This window comes from Malaclemys terrapin, chromosome 13 (genome assembly GCF_027887155.1).
Source record: "Malaclemys terrapin pileata isolate rMalTer1 chromosome 13, rMalTer1.hap1, whole genome shotgun sequence".
Lineage (NCBI taxonomy): Eukaryota > Metazoa > Chordata > Testudines > Emydidae > Malaclemys > Malaclemys terrapin.
In genome coordinates, this window is record NC_071517.1 from 44,392,908 (window position 1) to 44,410,452 (window position 17,545).

The following is a 17,545-nucleotide window of genomic DNA, read 5'->3' on the forward strand; positions in this document are numbered from 1 at the left end:
AAAAAGGCTGACAAAGGAGGCGCTGTCGTCATCATGAATAGGTCGGATTATGAAGGAGAGGCTGCTTGGCTGCTCTCCAACACCACAAGCCATTACCCTCTGATCCCACAGCGGGTTACCAAAGGAAACTACAACATCTGCTCAAGAAACTCCCTGAAAAAGCACAAGAACAAATCTGCACAGACACACCCCTTAGAGCCCCGACCAGGGGTAGTCTATCTGCTACCCACGATCCATAAACCTGGAAATCCTGGATGCCCCATCATCTCAGACATTGGCACCCTGACAGCAGGGTTGTCTGGCTATGTAGACTCTCTCCTCAGGCCTAATGCTACCAGCACGCCTAGCTAAAAGTCACAATTATTCAACAACAAAACGTCAAAAACAGACTCCAACGAGAAACAGCAGAACTAGAATTAATCTGCAAACTGGACACTATTGAATTAGACTTGAATAAAGACTGGGAGTGGATGAGTGGTTACACTAACTAAAAGCTATTTCCCCATGTTAATTTCCCCCCTACTGTTACTCACACCTTCTTGTCAACTGTTTGAAATGGGCTGTCCTGATTATCACTACAAAAGGTTTTTTTTTCTCCTGCTGATAATAGCCCCTCTTAATCGATTGGTCTGGCAACCCCCATTTGTTCATGTTCTCTGTATATCTATCTATCTTCCTACTGTATTTTCCACAACATGCATCTGATGAAGTGGGCTTTAGCCCACAAAAGCTTATGCTCAAATACATTTGTTAGTCTCTAAGGTGCCACAAGTACTCCTCGTTCTTTCCACAAATGAAATAAAATTTCAAATGTTTTTAAACCCAGGAAATACAGATTTCAACTTGTGCCTCCGAAACAAAGCACCCACTCATTGGGCCAGAGAAAGAAAACAAGCCCGAGAATGACTTTGTTGTCTAGTGGTTGAAGCATTGAAGTGGGAGACCCAGCATCCAGTCCCTCTGTGCCAATGACTTCTTAATTTTATTTTCCCCACAGGGGAACAGCTTCAACAGGAGAGAGGATATGGGCTCATGAGGATATGGAGGGAATTTTGGGGTGGTTTCCAGGAAAGAAGAGGAGGCTGCCAGAGTCAGCAGGGTGTGGAAGAAGATAGATGGGCCAGAGTCTACTAAGACCACAGTTCCTTTGTTCCCAGGTCCTATGTGCCTGGATGGAGCTGACCCAACTCAGAGTAACCTGCAGGCTATGAGCACATCACAGGAGGAGGTCCGATAAGACCATGTGACAGTTTCTCTAGGCACAGAGTCAGCAGTTCCTGCTAAGATATTTATCAGTAGGTCTATATAAAAGGTGGGTATAAAATAAGAGGGTAACTGGATGACTCCACCCGCCATCTGAAATGGACAGGTTCTGTGAGTGAAACTTCTCTGAGCTTTTTCAGTGCGATGGAATAGACTGTTCCTTTGGGCACATGTTACTGTAGCAATGGGCTTTCATGTTTCACATCTTTCTCTCTCTCTTATCATCTTTCTCTGTTTGTCTTTTTCTTCCTCATTTTCAATTGAACTTCTCCCGAAATTGTCTACTCCTCTTTCAGTGTGACTATAGGAGGAAACAAACACCAGTGTGGTATTTTCGGTTGCGCTTGGCCGCAGTGACACAGTAAATCAATTGTACTGTGGAACGCAGGTGTAGCAGCTCTGCACTTTCTGCGGCTGCGGCTCGGTGATTAGATTCAGTTAAAATGTTAAGAGAACAAATGATCTGTTCACCAAGTGAAGGGACACCAGTGTTGTAAGTCAGGGCTGGACATATTTATTTCAATTCACCAGCAAAGCCTTTGAGATTTTAAATACATTTACTCAAAAATCAAAGTACTGATGGTGCTGAAGTTCTTGCAGAAGTTCTTAGGTAACCCCTGAGTTACCATGACAAAGGGGGCTCCCAAATGCAGGCTGTTTTTCCTCACAGTATATGTTAGATGCCCTGTTTATTTCTTGTCCAATGTCCATTTGGAAATGTGGGTGGAAGAGAAATGACAATTTTATAATGATTATTATTTATTTATTTATTTATTTATTATTCCTTGGCTGACTGTTTTCACCTGCAACTGTTACAGTTAAATTGTACGGTGTATTTCACAGTCCTGAATTAACCTGCATTTAAAGGTCATGGCCTATGAAGGAAGATTGAAAACATTGGGTTTGTTTAGTCTGGAGAAGAGAAGCAGTTTTCAAGTACATAAAAGGCTGTTACAAGGAGGAGGGAGAAAAATTGTTGTTCTTAACTGACAAGAAGCAATGGGCTTCAATTGCAGCAAAGGAGGTTTAGTTTGGACATTAGGAAAAACTTCCTAACTATCAGGGTGGTTAAGCACTGGAATAAATTGCCCAGGGAGGTTGTGGAATCTCCATCATTGGGAATTTTTAAGAGCAGGTTAGACAAACACCTGTCAGGGATGGTCTAGATGGTGCTTGTTCCTGCCATGAGTGCAGGGGATTGGACTAGATGACCTCTCGAGGTCCCTTCCAGTCCCACAAGTCTTTGATTCTATGATTGCTGTCATGTCCTTTTATTGTTGGAAGGGCTCCATGAATAGGACGTGGTCTGTCCTTTCTTTGACGATAGCTGATTCAAAGCATGTTTCTGAAAAACTAAGTTAACTTTAACGCTCCTCAAAATATGTCATTTGAAGAATTTTTTTTTAGGAAAATTGACCTTAGTTCTAAACAAAAACGTTGATGGGAAATTTTTAATTTTCTTTTAAAAATACATTTTAATTAAAAATGGAGGATTGGATACATTCTGGTTTTCAGCAGCTGGGGAAGGAGACCGAGGAGGGAGGATGTAGTGAGTTCCCTCTCTCTGCATCTGATAGAAGGTTTAAGGGGCTAAGAAGCAAACAGGATGCCTCCAAGGTGAGCCTGATGCCTGAGTGGCTGTCAGGAGCCATTGAGGGACGACAGCCTTCCAGCAAAACCCTGGCAAGGTGGGGAGAATTGAGCCAGGTCAAGACTGGGGATGGAGTGAAGCACCGGAGACTGAGGACAGATGTGCATGGTAGCTGGGTCCCGCCTGCAAAGGAGAGGGGTGGCCAGCTGAGGCCGAAGATGTTGTTATTTTTATAGTTCTGTTGGACTTGTTAAATCAGCAGTTCTCCGATGGGGGTCCGCAGCCCCGTTTGGGATCACGGGCAGGTTTCAGGGCTCTGCCAAGCAGGACTGGTATTAGATTCACTGGGGCCCAGGACAGAAAGCTGAAGCCAAGTCCTGCCGCTCGGGCCCAAAACCCAAGCGCAGCTGCTTGGGGCTGAAGCCGAAGCCCAGGTAACTTAGTTGTTTGTGGCAGGGGGCCCTAGACAATTTCCCTGGGAGGGATAGCTCAGTGGTTTGAGTATCAGTGTACTAAACCCAGCGTTGTTAGTTCAATCCATTTAGGGATCTAGGGCAAAAATCTGTCTGGGGAGTGGTCCTTCTTTGAGCAAGGGGTTGGACTAGATGCGTTCCTTTCTAATCCTGATAGTCTATGATTAATTCTGGCCCTGCCTCTTATATGCAGGAAAACAGTTGTTGTGGCGTAGGTGGACTGGTGAGTTTTTATAGCACGTCAGGTGGGCCTCAGAAAGAAAAAGGGTTAAAAAGCCTTGTGCTAAAGGATTCAGTGGTCCTGGATGGGGTCAGGCATTTGACGGTGTCATGGATGGATGGTCAGGTCACTCCTACGGACAAAATAGGCCAATAAAAGACATGAGGAAAACTGAAGCACAGTTACCTCAATGTCACACACGGCCACAATTGGGTGTGGTGCACTGGTGCCAGAAACAGGAGGGACAGGAGTCCATGCCCCTCCCCCCCACACACACTCATTTTAACAAAAGAAACACATGTGCTGTGGGAATAACATGATCATGCTACTAAATCTATTTCAGTGTCATTGCAAAACAGAAAAATAGGCATGGTGGCAATCCTCCAGTCCATGCTTCCGGGTGGCAATATCAGCCTAGCACATCTGAAGAGTAAGGAGAATGTAATAATTGTCAAGTGTATCGATGGCTTTAACCCAGTCCTTCCTGGTTTTGCTTTTTGCTAATCGTTCCAACACTGTCATTAAAAATACATTCCATGGGTGTTTATGGCTGTGGTGACCCTGTACCATTTTTGGTTTCATGGGATAGTTATTTAGAACATAAGAACAGCCATACTGGGTCAGATCAAAGGTCCATCTAGCCCAGTATCCTGTCTTCTGACAGTGGCCAATGCCAGGTGCCCCAGAGGGAATGAACAGAACAGGTCATCATCAACTGATCCATTCCCTGTCGTTCATTCCCAGCTTCTGGCAAACAGAGGTTAGGGACACCATCCCTGCCCATCCTGGCTAATAGCCATTAATGGACCTATCCTCCATGAATTTATCTAGTTCTTTTTTGAACCCTATTATAGTTTTGGCCTTCACAACATCCTCTGGCAAAGAGGACCACAGGTTGACTGTGTGTTATATGACAAAATACTTCCTTTTGTTTGTTTTAAACTTGCTGCCTATTAATTTCATTTGGTGACCCCTAGTTCTTGTGTTATTAAAAGGAGTATCAGGATTTGTGACAGGATGTAGCCCTGTGTCCACACCCTCCACACTATGGTAATCATTTTTGTACCAAGTATGTTTTGTAAGGTATCAATCGAAAACTCATAATCAAAACTCAAGATAGGGGTTTGGTTAGGTCCAAGAGGGCTGGCGGATGCTCAGGATGGAGTTATAGCCCAGATTAATATCTCCTTTGGGATCATGGGCAGGTTTCAGGGCTCTGCCAAGCAGGACTGGTATTAGATTCACTGGGGCCCAGGACAGAATATCTCCTTTCATCTGCTTTCGCTGAGCAGAGTCACCATTGCTGTGAAATGTGGGACCTCCACGCCTTTGTCACCTTCAGTTTAGACCAGTCAGAAACTGATACTAGCAGAAAATGTGGGTGCTCACTTGGAAGGAGCTTTCCATAATAATCTTGCTTTGAAAGCTGCACTGGCCACCTGTGAACTTCCAGACAGAGTTTCGAGTGTTGTGTTGAATTTTAAAGCTGTAAGGGGTTAGGGGAGTGGTGGCCTCACGCACCACGTATTTCTTTGTGGGATCCTTCCGTAACTACACTCCACAGGACACAGAGCTCCTTCGCGGTCATCGAGAGAGGGAATCACAGCTTTCCATTTTGAAAAACAAAAAGCTTATCTCGAATTGTGGAAAGCAAAAGCAGAACTGAGGTTTTTTTAATGGCATAAAGCAGAGACTCTGGTTAGGTTCCTCAATTCACCTCATGACGTTAAATCTTGAAGACCTTGTTCAGTCACATTGTCCACGGTAGATTAATTTCTCCTGCACCATTCCCTCAGGTGATGGCTGGCCCCCAAAATCATGACATCCCTGTGGTATGCACAGCTCTAAGTCAATCTGTGGGGCCCACGACCCTCAGTGGTAGACTGGGTGGTGGCCACGTGTGGTACCAGCCACTGACAGAAGGCAGGATACTGGGCTAGAGGATCATTGGTCTGACCCAGTATGGCCGTTCTTATATTTTACAGTTATAAGAATGCATGAACTGTGAGAGGATTTGAGAACTGACTTCCCTTCTCTGGGTTATACGCTGATTGTATTGGATCGTAATAACATTCCTGGTTTGTTGATATAAGCGAGCTCTGCATTTGCAGTTGTTAGCCTCTTCCTAGAGATGAGGAGTAGCATGTCAGTGATGATACTGAGCTGTCTGAGAGAGTGAGTTTGCTTCAATGTGGGTGTTTTCTTTGCATCTCTGTTCTAGTATTTCTTCAGCTCTTCCTCCTTGTAGCAGTCCTGAGCTCGGAGGGTCTCCTGCGCAAACAGAAGGAGTGGGAAAAATGCTTTATTGACTTGGACTACGAAGAACTGGTGGATATTGCCAAAAATGGGCTGGGAAAAGCGTGTCGTTCAAAGAAGGTGGTGATTGTCGGGGCAGGAATCAGTGGACTCACTGCTGCCAAACTGCTGAAAGAAGCTGGTTGCCAGGTAACGATAATGCCCGAGTGGAGCCCGAGACAGGCCAGGGAGGCAGTGCTCCTCTGAAATAGTCTCATCATTCCTTATGGATGGCGCCGGGGTGGGCAAACCTTTTGGGCCGAGGGCCACATGTGGGTGGGGAAATTGTATGCCGGGCCGGAGCAGGGGGTTGGGGTGCGGGAGGGAGTGCGGGGTGTGGGAGGGGGAGCGGTGTGCAGGAAGGGGCTCAGGGCAAGGGATTGGGGCAGAGAAGGGTGCGGGGTGTATGAGGGGGCTCAGGGAAAAGGGTTGGGGTGCAGTAGGGGTTCGGAGTGCAGGAAGGGGCTCAGGGCAGGGGTGCAGGAGGGGTGCGCACTGCGGGAGGGGGCTCAGGGCAGGGAGTTGGGGTGCAAGAGGGGTGCGAGGTGCAGGCAGGGGGCTCAAGGCAGGGGGTTGGGGTGCAGGAGGAGTGTGGGTGTACAAGGGGGCTCAGGGCAGGGAGTTGGGGTGCAGGAGGGGTGTGAGGTGCAGGCAGGGGGCTCAGGGCAGGGAGTTGGGGTGCAAGAGGGGTGCGAGGTGCAGGCAGGGGGCTCAAGGCAGGGGGTTGGGGTGCAGGAGGAGTGTGGGGTGTACAAGGGCGCTCAGGGCAGGGAGTTGGGGTACAGAAGGGGTGTGAGGTGCAGGCAGGGGGTGGGGGGCGGGGTTCAGGAGGGGTTTGGGCTCCGGCCCGGCGCTGCTTACCTAAAGCGGCTCCGGGGGGGCAGCGGCATGCACCAGGGCCAGGGCAGGCTGCCTGCCTGCCCTGGCCTCACGCTGGGCCGCTCCAGGAAGCACTGTGGCCCCTGGGGGAGGGGAGGGGCGGAGGGCTCCACGTGCGCTGCCCTTGCCATGCCTCCAGGTTCCCGGCCAATGGAAGCTGCGGGGGGTGGTGCTTGGAGGCAAGGGCAACGCATGGAGCCCTCTGCCCCCCTTCCCGGGGGCCACTTCTGAGAGCAGTGTGGGGCCCGTGGCACCACGGGGGGCAATCCCACAGGCCGGATCCAAAGCCCTGAGTGGCCGGATCTGGCCCACGGGCCATAGTTTGCCCCCCGCCCCGTGATAGAGTAAACAATGCTGAAGAACAAAACGGTGTGAACTTAAGTAAACTGGGTGAATCACGAAAGAAAGAAATCTATTATTTCCAGACAACATGTTCATTGCCTTGAAGTTAAGGTTGTTAGTGAAATAGCAAAGCTGTATGAAAAATAATGCGGCAGCTAAAAAAATTCTACTCACTACCGTTTATGGAAATGGTGATTTGTTTAGTCAATGTTCCAAAAGACCAGTTTGCACATTTCTGACAAAATTCTCTACCTGTGAAAACTGATATTAACGATCCCGTAACAACTTTAACTTTCACTCTCACTCGTTTGTTTGTTTGTTTTGTTTTTCCATAGAAAGAGCGACTGTCTTGGGCCATGGGAAAGACCAAAACCCATTATCCCTATAGATTGCCTAAACATCCTCTACTCCCCCTCCTCAGAGCCACCCAAGAACTACAGCCCCTGAGTCTGGAAAAGTCAACAGACATAGCTTGTGTATTTATAGTTGAAGTGCTTAGTTGATGTTGTTGGTTTAAAACCTCCCTCACTGAAAATCTGGCATTAATAATGAATGGAAAAATTGCTATTACTATGAAAACTTCCATACGGGAATGTGTTCCTTGAGTACCCAGTGCAGGAACACAGCCCGATTCTGGATGCATGCTTGAGAATGTGCTTAACTTTAAGCCTATGCTTAAGTCTTATGAAGTTGAAATTCAAGTTGAGCATATGTGTACCTGCTTTCCTGAATCAAGGCCTGTTTGCTTACATAGCATCTGAAATTACTTTGATAAAACATTAATGTTCTTCCTTTGATGGCCATTTACAAAAGAAAGGATGTGGGAGAAATCAAGCCCTACCTACAGCTACTAGGCACCAGCCAGGGATTGAAAATCATGACCTGCGCTTTGCCCCTAGGTTGAGATTCTGGAAGCCAGTAACCGCGTGGGAGGACGTATCTTGACCTATCGAAAAGAAGATTGGTATGCGGAGCTGGGCGCCATGCGTTTGCCAAAAAACCATAGGTAATACCCAGTTCGCCCTCCTTACCCTCCAACCTTGTTCAGAACCGTGGAAGCTCCGTTTCAAAGACTTTTATGATAATTCCAAGAAAAAAAAATCATGGAAGGCTTAAAATTGAGTAGGTTAAAATCTCCCCTTGCTTCGTTATGTGGACGAATTGCATTGCATCAAATAGTCAGTCTGTGTGCATGGACTGAGATCTCTATGGAGCTGTAACTCTTCCTGCATAGATGGGATGGGATTGGGTGGGCGGAAGTGCAGAGTGGGAGGATGACAATCTACTCCACCAGCTAAAATGCCAAATGGCATTTTTTCAAAAGTAAATTGTTTAGTACATTTTTTTGTTTCAGTTTTAGCAAAATGTTTCATGACACATTTAACCAAAATGTTTATTATGAACGTATTTATAATTGTTATTGAAATAGTTATCCACATTTTTCATCTACTGCAAAACAGGGTTGAATGTGGATTTGGTAAAATATGGATTTGGGGTCATATGACACACAAATAATGTCATTTACCTAGGTAGGATTGGGCCATTCACGCTCGGGACCATATATGAGCATGTAACATTCTTTCTCATTTGGGAATTTTTCTCTTTTTATTCCTTCTCTTTTCTTTAGGATTGTGCGTGAATTTATTACCAAATTCAGACTTAAACTGAACCCATTCTATAATACTAATGACAATGCCTGGTATTTGACTAACAACGTCAGGGCAAGATCTGGAGCTGTTGACCGAAACCCTGATATCTTGCAATACCCTCTGCTTCCCGCAGAGAGGGGGAAATCTGCCAGTGAACTTTATGACCAGACACTGGATGAGGTATGTGTGTTGTGGAATGGACTCATGTACTAGAGGTAGGTCTTCACTTCAAAGTTAGATTTTGGTCCTAAACCCCGTCTCATCCACACACAAAACCATCTCGCTCAACTTAAGTGGTCCTTTCAACACAGGCTAGCTGGCATGGCTTGAGGGCACAGGCGCCGGCTTCCTCCTTTCCCTAGGCGTGCTCAAACCCAGCTCAACCCCTTCCCCCAAGGTCCCACCCCTGCTCCACCACAGGCTCCACCCCCAGCCCACCTCTTCCTGCCCCCACTCCGCCCCCACCCCACCTCTTCTGCACCTCTTCCCACCCAGTTCCGGCCCCTCTCCTAAGCAAGCCCTGTCCCCACTTGTCCTCCTCTCCCAGCGCCTCCTGCATGCTGTGGAACAACTGACCACAGCAGGCTGGAGGCACTGGGAGGGAGAGGGAGGAGACGATCAGCTGGACCTGCTAGTGGGCCGGAGGTGCTGGGGTGTAGGGGGTGGCAGCTGACTGAAGATGGGTGCTAAGCACCCACCAATATTTTCTGTGGGTGCTCCAGGTCTGGAGCACCCATGGAGTCGGTGCCTGTGGCTGAAGGTATGAGTTAGAGCTAAGGATTTGTGTTCACTTGAGCTAGTTGGCAACTCAGTGTGTGCAGGGAAGATGCAAGATAAAACCCTTGAGTTCTGATAGTCCTCCAACGCCTTCCCACAATCCCCACCCTACCTTTCTGGGAGGGAATCATCGAGGGGCTCAGCTTACTATGGTACAGAGAACCGTGGAAAATGGCCCCCGAAGCCCTAGCGATATATACATGGGGGAATGCGTCACCGGAGAGGGCGCGGTATCTCAGCTGCGAGGAACAGACCCCTGTTCAAATCCCCACTGCTGGGCAGATAGAGGGAAGACTTGCACCAGAGGTTTCTCCCATGCTCGGTGAGTACCCAACCCCCTGGGGAAAGCTATGAGGCTGGCGCTATTGATTTCAAGACACGCCTTAAACTCCTGACTCCAGGAAAGGCTTCACAGCTGAGATCCCCAAGCAGAGATAGGCCTCTCTGGGAGGAGTAGGGATTAGGACACACCTAGGGTGACCAGATGAGAGGAAGAAAATATGGGGACACACGGGGGCTGGTGAAAGAAAGCCAAGTGCTGCTGGCGGAGCGAAATATCGGGACAAATTGCGTTCCGACCAAAGATCAGTCGGGACGTGGGACAAACACCTAAATATTGGGACGGTCCCGATTTTATCGGGACGTCTTGTCACCCTAGACACACCCCTCTCTTTGGCATCTCCCATTGGCCAGTTTACCTGGCTCAGGCTGCTGTCTGTTGTGGATCCCATGCTTAGGTGCCGAACGTTTCTTCCTCCTCATTGCGTAGGGAGCCTGAGAATGTGACTGTGTGAATCCCGGTGATTTTCTAGGCACCTAAAAGTGAGGTGTCGAGAACGGAGCGCTGCAATGTCTATATCCACTTGTGAATCTAGCCTCCTGTGATATTTCCAAAAGATCAATGGGATTTCAATGGGATGAAAGACACTTGGGTGCTTTGGAAAATGCCAGTAGATGCCTATTTAAACAACTAAAGACACTGGAAAATCTGGTTCTCTTTTTCCCTTTAGGCCAGTGGGTCTCAAACTTTTTTACTGATGACCCCTTTCACATCGCAAGCCTCTGAGTGTGACCCCCCCCTAATAAATTAAACACACTTTCTTATATATTTAACACCATTATAAATGCTGGAGGCAAAGGGGGGGTTTGAGGTGGAGACTGACAGCTCGTGACCCCCCCATGTAATAACCTCGCAACCCCCTGAGGGGTCCTGACCTCCAGTTTGAGACCCCCTGCTTTAGGCTCTGTCTACAAGATGGATCTTACAGCTGCAGAGCTGTGCCGCTGTAAGGTCTCCTGTGTAGCTGCTCTACGCCGGCAGGAGAGAGCTCTCATAATGAAACCACCCCCAATGAGCTCTCCCGCCGACATAGCGCTGTCCACACCAGTGCTTTTGGTGGTGAAACTTTTATTGGTCAGGACGGATGTTTTTTCACACCACTAATGGACAAAAGTTTGACCAACAAAACTGCTACTGTAGACATTGCCTTAAACTATTTATTTTATTGTTCAAAAAGTCTGAGCGAAAGTGGTTGAGTGAGCTGGAGAACTGCAGGAAAGGAAAACAAAACTTACCCCTCCAGGGCTGGAGCACCCAAGTAGAAAAATTAGCGGGTGCTTAGCACAGCACCAGCAGCCAGCTCCCTCCTCTCCCCAGTGCCTCCTGCCCACCGGCGGCCCCGTTGATCAACTCCCCCTCTCCTTACCTGCGCCTCCCACCTGCCTTGAACAGTTGCTCTGCGGCATGCAGGAGGCTCCTGGAGGGAGGGGGAGGAGTGGCGACGGGGCACACTAAGGAGAGAGGGCAGAAAGAGGTGGGGCAGGGGTGGGAAGAGGCAGGGCAGTGGCAGGGGCTTGGTGGAAGGGGTGGAGTGGGGGCGAGGCCTGGGGTGAGGGGCGAGTACCCCCCAGCTAAAGGAGAAGTCCGTGCCTATGTCCCCATTAAAAAGATCTTGTTAACAGATCTTTCTCCTGAGCAGTCGTTTCATGTCCTGCCTCCTTGGGCACATGCACTAGGATACCAGCCGTAAGTACATGATCGCAAACAGGGAGAATAACCAATCTGCAAAGGCAGAGCTGCGATCTGTGACACTAGCGACTGTTTTCTTCGTTGCTCCCCAGGTGACAACAGACTGCAGAGCTTTGAAAGAGAAATACGACTCATTTTCCATCAAGGTAATTGAAGATGCCATTCCAGTATCTTGTGCCTGATTTCCTAAAGCTTTCCTCCCACCAGCGAATGCAACTCCTTGTGGGACAGATTGTGCCATGTTCACACAGTCCATGGCAGGCGGTATCGCATCTGAATCCTCCTACGCCTCCTGGGTACGTGGAGGAAACACACTTGCCTCATGGGGCCTTGCATGGTCCTCCGGGTTCTGCTTTGTGGAAGGGGGAGGGCAGGGCCACGGATCCACATCTTCTTTGCCTCTCCCTACCCAAGACATCAGGCTGTAGAAAGCCAACGGTCTCTGTGCTCCCATCTGCCCTGTGTTTGTGTAGTGAAGACAGGACCCTCCTCCATTCCTATGTAACCCACTTGGCATCTCTTCTTCTCACCCTGGTCTCTGAAGCTATGTGTCCTCATCCATGGTTATTTCAATGCGATACCCTTCCTCGGTGTACCTGCACCACCATTATTTTTACTCCGTACAACAGCTGCTCTCAACCTTTCAGGAGTCTGATTTTCTTGCATACCCCAAGCTTCACCCCACTAAAAACCACTTGCTTACAAAATCAGACCTAAAAATCCGAAAGTGTCACAGCACATTATTACTAGGAAATTGCTGCCTTTCTCATTTTTACCATATGCTTATAAAATGAATCGATTGGAATATAAATATTGTACTTACGTTGCAGTGTATAGTACACAGAGCAGTACACACAAGTCATTGTCCGTAGGAAATTTTAGTTTGCACTGACTTCACTTCACTGGTGCTTTTTCTGTAGCCTGCTGTAAAACTAGGCAAATATCCACATGCGTTGATGTACCCCCTTGGAGACCTCTGCATTCCCCTGGGGATACGTGTACCCCTGGTTGAGAACCACTGCTGTAGGAGGTGTGACCTGGACCATGGCTGTTTAATCAAAGGCAATACAATCTTGCTATGGACACTCTGAATGAAATCCTGCCCCACTGAAATCAATGACAAAGTTGATTTCACTGGGGTCAGGATTTCACACGGTGACTCAAAAGGGATGAGGGATTGTGTCCTGAATGGGATCATCAGCCTTACTCCAGTGATTGGTTATGAGGAAGCTGACAAATCACACAGGAGGGTGGTTGATGTTTGGGATGGTGTTCCAGTCAGCCGGGACTGTAAGGCCATGTCTATACTAACACTGGGAGTTGATCTAAGTTACGCTAGTTAAGTTCCATAACGTAAGTCGACGTCTATGCCACGCTATGTTGACGGGAGACACTCTCCCATCAACGTAGCTTCTGCCTCTCATTGAGGTGGAGTGCTGAGCTCTCCCATCGACTTATCGCGTCTTCACCAGGCCCTCTAAATCGACGCCGGCTGCATCCAGGGCAGCAGCACCGACTGAGCGTGGTAGTGCAGACAAGGCCTAAGTCACTTTGTTTCTCCCGGCCTCCAGCTCGAGGAAGTCTTTGTTGTGGTAGCTGCGGGGCCGCTCCCTGACACCACCAGCCTTTCAGTCACTCAAGCTCCCTCCTCTGGGCTGTGCCAGTCGTAGCTTTGCCTTGCGGGCGGTTAACAGTACGTGAACCCCAGTCCCTGAGACTCATTCCCCTGGGATATCCGGTCCCTTCCGCTGGCTACTCAGAAATCCCAGCTCCTCTGCAGTGTACCTCAGTTTACCAGTTTACTTTAAACCACCACTCCTGTAAACCACATAGCCCTGGTGAGCACTTAGAATGGAAGAAGGTTTGTTTGAGAAAGAAGAAGTATTTAACTAGAATGGAGAGAAAGTGATAGACGCAAATGGCTAGAACATAAAAGCATAAAACACAAAGCTGGGTGTCCCCGTCTCAATAGTTACCTTTCCAATATACTCAAGTCGGCTTCCCCTGCCGAGCTCAGGCTGTTGCAAAGTTGGCTGGATTCACCAGAGCCAGCATCAAAATGTTCATGAAAGGCCCCTGCTCCTTAAGACAGTGGTCCCCAAACTTTTGATGTCATGCTCCCCCTTACCCATAATGTTATCTGTCTGCACACACACACACACACCCCGGGAGCCAGGGCCGGGAGCGGGGCCAGGGGCTGAGAACTGGGGATCAGGGTGAGAGCTGTGACTGGGGCCAGGGCCAGGAGCGGAGCCACCGCCAGAGCTGGGACCATGGTTGGGAGCTGAGCTGCAGCCGGGAGCCGGGCTGCGGTCAGTGGCTGAGGCCAGGGTCGGGCCATGGTTGGGGGCCGGAAGCCAAAGCCAGGGCCTCAGCTGGGGTTGGCGCTGGGCTGGAGCAGAGATGGGGCAGAGTGGGCCTGGGTGGTGCTCCTTCTCTGCCCCCAATGGGGGCTGGGCCCCATCAAGCCCCCTGAATGTTCCTCCATGCCCTGCTAGGGAGGGCCTGCCCCACAGTTTGGGGACTACTGCCTTACGGGGTTTTCTCGGCGAATGAATCCAGAATGCCTTCCCTGACACTCTATTTATACCGAAACAGGCTTTTGCCTTGATTCATAGCCAGGGCGATCTCCTGCCTGTTATAATGGTCTTTTTTGCTAATTTGTTCTGGGATGTGGCCAGGGTAGGGAAAAGAACCTTGCATTATGTCCTGGCCGACTGGGGGAGGGGAACAGTCTGGTTTGAATGAGTTGTCACCTAGACACAGTACCCCGCTGAATAATTTTTACCCCAAGTCCACCAACCATACGTTCAGTATAAACACTTTACTCCTTAAATATTACCCATACATACATCTCGCCACGATTATGAATCTTGACAAGTTGTGAGCTGTCTGCAGATACCTCACATGTTACTCTTCATAGACAAATAGCTTGTAAGCTGTGTTCGGTGTAGTCAGTTTGTCAGGTCTGAGCTGAGAGATGTTTGCAAAGAACAGGGGACTGTTTGCCAAGGGGTCTCTGTGTCTCTATGGGTGTGACCTTTGGCTAACCCTTACGGGTACCGAATAATTCCTACGTTCATCTCTCCAGCTGTCATGTTTCAATGTGGATGTGATATGCACTTTCTGCCCTTCCTGTCTTCCCCAACCAGGAATATTTGATTAAAGAAGGAAAATTAAGTAGAGGAGCCATTGACATGATTGGTGACCTGCTGAATATGGATGGTAGTTTCCATCTGTCTTTTCTGTACTCTCTCATGGCTGATATTGCATTCAAAGAAGGGTAAGAAGAAGAGTATCTTTAATTACTTGCTTTATATGGAGAAGAACATGTATCTATGGTAGGATCTGTCTATCTATCCAATGAGGTTGATAAGCAGATAGACGGATCTTGTCCATCTATCAGTGTGACCAGTTGCCTTCTTTCAAGTAGGCACCGATGGTCTGAAGTGTCACAGAGGGCAGGTGTTCATTACTATATTTCTCTAGCCATACAAGGCAGGGGGCACCTCCACAAGGGATGAGATGAACATTACGGAAAGTGTCTATCTCTGGCTTCTAATGGGGAGCGTTCCTGTGGAATTCAGTAATTAAGTTCTGACAGAGTTGAGCGGGAGGGATAGCTCAGTGGTTTTAGCATTGACCTGCTAAACCCAGGATTGTGAGTTCAATCCTTGAGGGGAACATTTAGGAACTGAGGTAAAAATCTGTCTGGGGATTAGTCCTGCTCAGAGCAGGACATTGGACTAGATGATTTCTTGAGGTCCCTTCCAACCCTGATATTCTAAAAGTACCTGGAATAGTGATATTAGAGCATCACTCGGTTATACCAAGGGAACCCTTTGGTCAAATGACCCCCAATGAGGATTACTAATCCTACCCTGTCCCCATGAGACACACCTAATTCTAAGGCAATCTTAGTAATTGTGCAGAATTCAGATCACGTAGAAGAGTGAAACTTTAACCAGAAAGCTGGTCTTAACTTTAACTACTGCAGACCTGGCACTTGCCTGTAATAAAAGGAGCCGGAATTGAAGTAGTCACTGGGGGAGGAGGGATTATATCTTCAGCTAAGCAGCGCCTTACAGAGCCGCTTATTATTTTTGTGATATTCACTCAGAACTATCGACAGAAGCTGTCATTCTTCTACCGTCATCTCCTCCCCACCCCCTGCCTTTCTTTCAGATTTGATGAGATCACGGGGGGATTCGATCAGCTCCCAGAGGCCTTCTACAAGTCTATGCATAGGGATATTCGATTTCAGTCCACAGTGGTGAAGATACTACACGACAATGAAAAAGTGACAGTGTTTTATCGCAGGCCACTCACATGGCTCCCCTCCTCAGAGACGGCCGACTACGTCCTTGTCACAACCACAGCAAAAGCCGTACGGCTCATTAAATTTTCTCCACCTCTTTCCTCCAAGAAGACCCATGCTCTGCGCTCCCTCCACTACTCACAGGCTGTGAAGATTTTTTTGGCCTGCAGGGAAAAGTTTTGGGAGAAGGATGGAATCTATAATGGGAGGTCAATCACTGATCGCCCATCCAGATTCATCTACTACCCCGGCCACAATTTCTCCAGTGGAGTGGGGGTGATCCTGGCTTCCTACACTTGGGATAATGATGCTGAATTCTTCATTCCCCTTAGTGATAAAAAGTGCGTCGATCTGGTACAGGAGGACCTGGCAGAAATCCACCAACTGCCCAAGACTTATATCCAGAACGTCTGTGATAAACATGTAATCAAGAAATGGGGCCTGGACAAATATGCGATGGGAGCCTATGTTTCATTAACCCCGTATCAGTTAGTTGACTACTCCAAAGCTTTGTTTCAGAACGAAGGGAGGGTCTATTTCGCAGGAGAATACACCGCTCACCCTCACGCTTGGATCGAGACGGCTATGAAAGCTGCTGTGAGAGCAGCCAGGAGCATCCATGGCGCTGTCAGTGCATCACCCAGTGGCAACAGGAAGAGCTGAAGGAAAATGAACTGTAATGGATTTATGAGTGTTTGGTGGAGATACAACCCAGGGGGATTCTGATTGGAGAATTAAAAATTGCGCCACTGATCATTGAGAGTCCTTATTGTTGTGGTTGTGCTGGTGGTAGCGCCTCACATAGGCGCTGACTCCGTGGGTGCTTCGGGGCTGGAGCACCCACGGGGAAAAATTGGTGGGTGCTCGGCAGCTCCCTGTGGCCCTGCTCCGCACCGCCCTGCCCTCCCCCAGCTCACCTCCACCTCCACCTCCTCCCCTGAGTGTGCAGCCACATCCTGCTTCTTTCCCCTGCCTCCCAGAGCTTGTGCCGCCAAACAGCTGATTGGTGCAATCCTGGGAGGGAGGGGGGAGGAGGAGGAACGCACGTGCTCGGGGAAGAGGTGGGGCCAGGGCGGGGATTTGGGGAGGGATCCAAGGGGGCAGGGAAGGGGCAGAGTCAGGGTGGGGCTGGGGGGCGGGGCCAGGGCAGGGCAGGGATTTGGAGGGATCCAGTGGGACAGGGAGGGGGTGGAGTCGGAGCAGGGCTGGGGCAGAGTTGCGGTGGGGGGGGGAGTTGTTAGGGGGCTTATTCCTTCACCCTCTCACTTCCCTGGTCCTTCTCGCATGAACAGAGAACAACAATACCCGAAGTCCAAAGCCGCAAACAATTTGATATTTTTGGGGGTGAACTTCCAGCAAGCATGATTCCAGTTTCCTTCCTTAGTGTCCCCCTTCCCAACTCTGACACCACAGAGCCTTGCCTGTGTCCCTGTTCCCATTCCCCCCCTTAACAAAACATAATCCCAATTCCCCCCGTCCCTGTTCCCATTCTCCCACTCCACTTCCTGATTGACTGCAGACTATATAGTAAAACTTGAGTTCTGCTTAGCTATACCTTAACCAATCATTTTCCTGAAATTTAACTAACCAATCCTAACACATTGTAACATGGTTATTTAAGGTTTCAGGGTAGCAGCCGTGTTAGTCTGTATCCGCAAAAAGAAGAACAGGAGTACTTGTGGCACCTTAGAGACTAACAAATTTATTAG

The 17,545-nt window shown here is 48.7% G+C and overlaps 1 protein-coding gene across 1 annotated transcript; it reads left to right on the top strand.

The window, feature by feature from the left end:
* Positions 1 to 1,349: 1,349 nt before the first annotated feature.
* On the top strand, positions 1,350 to 16,592 carry LOC128847190 (L-amino-acid oxidase-like). Its single transcript, XM_054046552.1, has 7 exons — positions 1,350 to 1,374; positions 5,769 to 5,992; positions 7,963 to 8,069; positions 8,691 to 8,892; positions 11,611 to 11,664; positions 14,671 to 14,801; positions 15,704 to 16,592. Exons 1-7 carry the CDS (start codon positions 1,362 to 1,364, stop codon positions 16,497 to 16,499), a joined length of 1,527 nt encoding a protein of 508 aa, XP_053902527.1. The 5' UTR covers positions 1,350 to 1,361; the 3' UTR covers positions 16,500 to 16,592.
* The last annotated feature ends 953 nt before the right edge of the window (positions 16,593 to 17,545 follow it).

Bases quoted from the DNA above. Each gene is read 5' to 3' on its own strand.
- LOC128847190 (XM_054046552.1), top strand. The intron at 5,993-7,962 runs GTAACGATAATG...CTTTGCCCCTAG, and splicing joins TGAAAGAAGCTGGTTGCCAG to GTTGAGATTCTGGAAGCCAG. The intron at 8,070-8,690 runs GTAATACCCAGT...TCTTTTCTTTAG, and splicing joins CGTTTGCCAAAAAACCATAG to GATTGTGCGTGAATTTATTA.